The sequence below is a fragment of the Lytechinus pictus genome, chromosome 12 (genome assembly GCF_037042905.1).
Source record: "Lytechinus pictus isolate F3 Inbred chromosome 12, Lp3.0, whole genome shotgun sequence".
Lineage (NCBI taxonomy): Eukaryota > Metazoa > Echinodermata > Echinoidea > Temnopleuroida > Toxopneustidae > Lytechinus > Lytechinus pictus.
Window position 1 is genome coordinate 28,004,013 of NC_087256.1, and position 6,910 is coordinate 28,010,922.

The 6,910-nt window shown below is 38.1% G+C and overlaps 1 protein-coding gene across 1 annotated transcript; it reads right to left on the reverse strand.

The window, feature by feature from the left end:
• Window positions 1–5,480: 5,480 nt before the first annotated feature.
• LOC135156085 (TWiK family of potassium channels protein 7-like) lies at window positions 5,481–6,131 on the reverse strand. Its single transcript, XM_064107217.1, has one exon. The coding sequence runs from the start codon at window positions 6,129–6,131 to the stop codon at window positions 5,481–5,483; it is 651 nt and encodes a 216-aa protein (XP_063963287.1).
• Between the last annotated feature and the right edge of the window lie 779 nt (window positions 6,132–6,910).

The window sequence follows — 6,910 nt, forward strand, 5'->3', positions numbered from 1 at the left end:
ATTTTTGTTATGAAACATGTTGCCAAAACCAATAAATGAAAAAAAAAAAAATTGTTCCAAAATAGTCCATTGTTTTCAGTCATTTAAATAATGCTTCGAATGGGCAAGGACATTTTCAGTAACACTTTTCGACATGGTTACAATCAATAACCTATGCTTGGCGCGAAAAGAGAGTCATCCATGGTCATAATAGTTGCCTTGAAGAACGATTCCTTTCAATAGTAATGGAAATATGACGTTTTTTTCTTTTCACTGCCTTGATTGTTTCCTATTCTTTTAGGTGTGAACACACTCCTCACGAAAATGATATTGTATGACGTGGAATGAAACACTCTTTCATAACGATGCACACTACTCTACATTTCATAAATCAATTCCAAAGTCACTAGCAATTTTGTAAGTGAAATCTTTAAAAAAAAACAATAGAGAAAAATCCGTTCGATTTCGCCGGTTTTTACCATGTAATGTAAAATAGTTTTTTCAGTTTCAGTTCAGTTTGGTTTATGTCATTTCAACTCAAGTCAATTTAACAATAAAAGAAATCATTAATACAAAGATATAAATGAATATACAAATATATACACTATGACAATATGACATCGATAGATAAACATTTACAATAGACACTAATCAATATGATAATCATATCAATAATGATATTTAGATAGTAATTAATTTTTAAAAAGCAAAGAAAAGTAAAACTTGATACAATAACATTCCATCCTCTCCTAACCTGGGCAAAAATTTGGTACGTTTCAAAGTCGACATGAACTCGCAGATTTGTCAACAAACAATACTATTAGACCATTCAAATGAATTTGATCTCTGCCAGACTGGGCGATGCCCTAAATAAGAATGCATCTGGGTCTAATTAGGTAGGGTCGCGGTTGATATTTCTGCACTTTGTCTCTCTCTCTCCCCTCTCTACCTCTCATCGTCACTCACCTGCTAACTCTGTCATTGTCTGTTTCTCTCTCTCTCTCTCTCTCTGTCCATCTCTCTTGACTGTGTCACTCTCATCTCAGACGAGGGACCTACTTCTTTGATTTACATTCCACCAACCCCATGCTCGCATCAGGTGACATAATCTTCTGATGCTGCATGGAATAAGGGTGCACCCGTCAATGTCATGTCAAAACGAATCAATCGATCTGCCTGTCTCTAATAACTTTAGATGTTTACATCTCGTTCTGTTCTTCCTTGTTTTTCTTCCTTCCCTTTTCCTTCTTTCGTTTTTTTTCTTCTTCCTTTTCTCCTCAACCACCTCGTCTTCCCTTTCTTTTACTTTTCATGTTATCACACTCCTACTTTGTTGTCTTCATCTGTTTCATTTTCTTCTCCTTTTTCTTCATTTTCTCCCTCTTCTTATCCTTCTCCTCAACAACCTAATTCTTCTTCTGCTTCTTCGTCGGCTTCTCCTTCTTTTTTTATTCTGCTTCTACTTCTTCTTCTCATTCTGCTTCTCCTTCTTCTACTACTTCTCTTTCTTCTTCTTCTTCTTCTTCTTCTCCTTCGTCTTCCTCCTCCTCCTCTTCTTTTTCTCCCTCTTCATCTACAGCTACTTTTTCTTCTCCTCCTTCTTCACCACCTTCTCTTTCTTTGACATTCTTTGTCTTTTCTCTTCTTCTTCTTCTTATTTTCTCATTCTTTTCCCTTTTTAAGTAAAATCTTCTTTTACCTCTTCTTTTCATTGTTGTTGTTCCTATCTTCTTCACCCTCCCCTCCTTCAACATCCAAAGCTTCTGTCCATTCTACATCTTAATAAGACATATTGATCCCACCTTGTCACTATCGAAGCCTCCGTGGAAGCGTCATATTTGACTGGATGTGACATCTACAAGTGTACTGTGTGTTGTTATAATACTATTCGGAAGTACACCTATATCAACTTTTATAGTCTTGTTCGGTTAATATTTTGAAGTCAGGACATCAAGGCAGGAAGGAGAACAATTTTAATATCCTGCAGACATTTTTTTTCACTGTCACGGGCGGCTGCAAATTTCGAGTTAAGGATATTCGATAAAATCTTTTCGTATGATACTGTAGCTCATAGTGCGAATACAGGAAGAGAAACGTACATCATGCACGTTGAAGACAGGTTTGGATTTTTGAAGGCAAAATTCTAACAAAACGTTTAAATAGAAACATAATTTCACGGAAGACCTACTCGTGCAAGCTATTAAAGTGGTGGTATATAATATGCTATGTGCATTTTCTCAATGAGAATATATAACACTTTCTATCGCGATGGAAATTGTGCGCCTTTTCAAGAAAACATATTTATATATATTTTTTTAATAAATTTAATTGGCTAGTTATCTGTGTCATTTGACCGTTGATATCTACCCCCATGTTGTGAGCGAACGTGGGGTTATATGTATGGGATGAAACTCACGGGTAATTAGAATATAATTGGTCCCTCAGGTCACTGGCGGGCTATCGGGGGGGGGGGGGCGTGCCCCTTCTATTTTCAAATGATGCATTGCAAACTAAGAGAGGGGATCGTCTCGCCGCCTCATCTCCCCGATGTTACCAAAAAAACTCACGAAATCGCCGCTTTTTCCTAACCTCATGTCCTAAATGTCATGTTAGGGTAAAACAAGGTGTTGGGCTCCTACACGATGATCATCTTTATGTATAGACTTACTATCTCAGTTAGATGTGAACCTTTTCTTATAAAATCCATTTTGTTTATGTCATACCAAACTATAAATAACTTAGTTCAAGTTTTTTCTTTAAGATAAGTGGCAGATAAGTGGACGTGATCGAGTTTCGCAGTGTTTCCTGTTGGCAAAATCCTGGCTGGAATTTATGCCCCAATTTCAAATTTGAACCTAAAGTCATATGTTTAAGCCTTTGCTCACAATACAATTTAAAATAAAGTTTGCTTCATGCCTAGGCGATCCTCCACCCACTTGAGGTGGGTGTCTTTTTATCGCGTTAAATGACCACTGACCGCTGTATTTTATCTTTCGAAAAAGATGTCTCATCTTGAATTTATACTAGATCTCAGCTAATATTTCGTTTGTCAATAACCAAAGTAGATATAAAAGGTATAACATCTTACACCTGGTACGGAATTAGATATAAAAAAACAAATTAACAAAATATGTATCATCTACAATGCTCATAATATTGGCGAGTGTGGTGTTGGTAGACGACGTGTGAGCATAAATTGAACATATATTTTTAAATTTATTTATTTATTATTTATTTATTTATTTTGTTTTATTTATTTTATACTGCAGGGTAGGCCTGTTCAGTTCTTAAAACTGCTTAACAAAGACGCCCTGCAGTTTAAAATACATGTCGAGATAACTATGAACAACAACAACAAACAACATCAAAAATACATAATACAAAATATCTAACATCAGAAACAATTAACACCAAAATATAGAGTGGGAAGTGACAATTTAAACATACATAGCATTGTAAATCAATGGAATATCATTTCGCTCTTTATCAATTAGTATGAAAGGCTTTGCATAATTTTTTAAAAACTAACAAGGAGGTAAAAACTTGTAAATTTGAAGGAAGTGCATTAAATAATTTGGGTCCGACATATGCGAAAGATTTTCTTTTATGTTCAATTCTAGCTTTGGGAAGCTGAAGGGGGCATCGTAAAGAGAATTGTTCAATCTGTGTTGGATATGAAGTAATTTCTAACAAACATTTCGAAGACAAAAACGTTAGAATGACTGGCTAATTGGCTATCACATCATTTTGTTTATGTTCCACCTGCGTCTCTGAAAACAATAAAAACAGACCTTTATTTCTTAATCATTTCTCGAGAGGCTCTTAAGTCTCCTCATTTAGTTATTACAGTCAGTGATGCTCACTGCGATATGACATACTTTCTTAGAACACCCCCCTTAACGGGGTTATAAGTTATTCCATTTATAATTTAACACTTTTTCTCTCAATCTTAACTTATTTCCAATCCTCTTTATTCTCTTTCTTATTTTAAGCATTCGACCGATCATTTCATTTATGATACAGATTTGAAATAAACATCCAAAAACCGTGATTGGTGTACACAAAGGGCTAAACCAGACATTTTGCTCCGATGTTGATTTTTTGGGGGGTGTTAGTTCAATTACGCTAATAGATGTTATTACGAAACCTTAAGTTGCTGCTTTTACACTCGTCGGTGTTATATTGAATCTCTATGTTATAATTTAAACACCTCAGGATGTGGTCCTCAAGGTTTACCAACCGGTGCTAGTTTTAACACCCCAGTTTTTTACAGTGTAGTTTATCCATACTATTTACACCATGATTCGCAATCGTATCAATTTGATAAATATGATGAAAGTGCATGTGGCTTCTGTGACAGCATTTCTTGTTTATGGTCATCTACCCTATAGCACATGACGTTTTGTTTTATCCATGACCAGATTACCCGATGGTCCTTTATTTACATTGTATATAGGGCGAATACCAGCCTATACCAATCAGTCTATAATGATGTTTTGGCCTCCCTGCAATGATGTTATCTGATACACACTAAGATCAAACTCATCGATAGGCTGTTACTTGGTTACCCGATGGGTCCATAAGGGTAATCAGATCAGGTTTACTGCTTCCCCAAATGGCGGAGCTGGGCGGGGTTGGACATGGCGATTCCCACCCCTTTCCCCTTTAGATGAGGCGGAAGGGGTGCAAGAAATGGGGGCTAATACAGCAAATAACACGACTCCACATACATTACCTTCACTTAAATATGTAAACCTACAAGGACGCCGATTACATCACCTGCTTGGACCACTGGGACATGGCGTTGTGGCGCGCGCCTGTATAATCCAAGCTATATAAGGGAAGTTACAAATTGATGCAGAAGTTAGAGTTTCGAGCACTAGTCACGTTCTCCGGACGGTATTGCTACAGGTTGGTCCGAAACGTAAATAATCATACCTGATTAAAGCACGCCTGCGAAAATACCAATCACATAATATCCATCATCTTTAACTTCGTAACCCTCCCCCTCTAAAGATTTGACCCATGATACACCGCAATCTTTCCAGGCTTTGATTGCCTGTGTTATGTCTAACACTGACCTTAACCTAATCACCTTTATGACAGGACAAGGTGCATGCAATGGATATGCTTTATACAGCTTTATACATCCTATATGCATTTTGAAGGGAGGGATTTCGAATGCTGTTATCCCCATATGACCATTTTCGTTATGGTACACTGAATCTAGTTTTCTAATGAATTAAAATTAATGTAACAAATTTAACCTGAGCATGCTGATTATCACATAAGAACTTAGACTACTTATAACCTGTTGTGATTACCTTGCACATTGTTAATATTTCTAGTTGGCACCCTTTCTTGTCGGCAACATAGCAGGGTTAGTGATGGGTCATAACCAAAACCTTAGCGGAACGACCCACATCCTCATGCATATGGATATAAATAAAATAATAATAATATAGGATTTGTTTAGCGCACGTATCTACCTTGCTAGGTGCTCAAGGCGTTCCTGTCTTACCAAGCATGGCACCATTACGACAAGACAGGTGGACCAGACGCTGCAATAACTTACCAATTGTTGTTAGTACTGTAGTGGCGAAAAACATAGAACCATAGAAATTCCAACTAGAAAGTGGGTTCTCCTCTTTTTCGACAACAATGACGCCGAGGGCGTGTTCATACCTCTCCAAATAATCACTTGTCATTTCTCGCCACGTGGCTTCGTCACTAAATGCCAAGGGAAGTTGGCTCTTGATATTATTGAGGAATTCACTTCGATTGGTCTGCCTGTCCATGACGAGCTTCAGGAACTTGGACTTTTCCAAAGGAGCCTCTAGTCGTTGGAATACAGCTGCGCCCATACATGTATAGGCGACGAGAAAGATAATGAGTCCGCCGTTGGTCAAACAATGATGGAGGACAATGCGGAGCATGGATGGCTCCTTGGGTGGTTCCTCTTCTTCAAATTCACTCGGTGCCTCTTCTAACGGCTCCTCCTCCATCGGCTCCACCTGCTCCTCCACGATCACCGTCTGAGCCACCACCGGCTCCTTCTTTTCCACCAGGCTATACTTAGGCGGTGCTTCGAATTCGTTGTCATCGTAAAAGTCGTCCAACGGGAAGCTGTTCCTCACGTTGTAGTCACCCATAGTAAATGGGTTTCCTCCAACAACCGTTTCAAACAAGAAATGGAACCTTCAACAGGTAGCAAAATGTAGCAAAATGTCCACAGGTATTGTAATCATGTCCACGGGTAGTATAGTCAAAGACGAACGCCCAAGATGGCACGCGACAAATTCTCCAAATTATTTATTCCATAATATTTACAACAGCCAATTCAAATTAATGAAAACAACAATATATTGCATCGCATTATCCTTTTTGCATCATAGCTGAAGTAACAAACTATCAGTATTAGACATTCCTCAACAAAAATCGCTGTATATCACAGGTAATTTTGAAGGTGTAAATAAACAAAAATCACCTAACAAGCGTAATTATATCTATTGGATCCTTTCCTCTGAAGATTGCATGTATGTTCTTGGTAGAGTCATTTCAATGTACTGATAATTTACGAGCCGCTTTCCATCTTGTCATTGTTATTATGATAACATTTTCCCGCCAAGTCACACGATCCCGTCTGCTTCTGAGTAATTGCAGCTGAGCGGGAAGCGGTAAGTGGAGGTCACTCCCAGGCAGTGCTGTATCCTCTGGGAGTTCAATGCTTTCTTTGAAGTATATCTTGCCTTTTGAATCGTTGTCGACCCGAGTGTTTATTAAGATGATTGTGGCTGGAATACAAGATGAGAAGGACGCGAGTGAGCTTGGGAGGCCGCTATCTCCAATGTTTTTATTCCTTTGCAGACTGCACACTACTGAGACAAGATAGTTAGCCAACACAACATTCTCATCGAAGAATTAGGTCTGC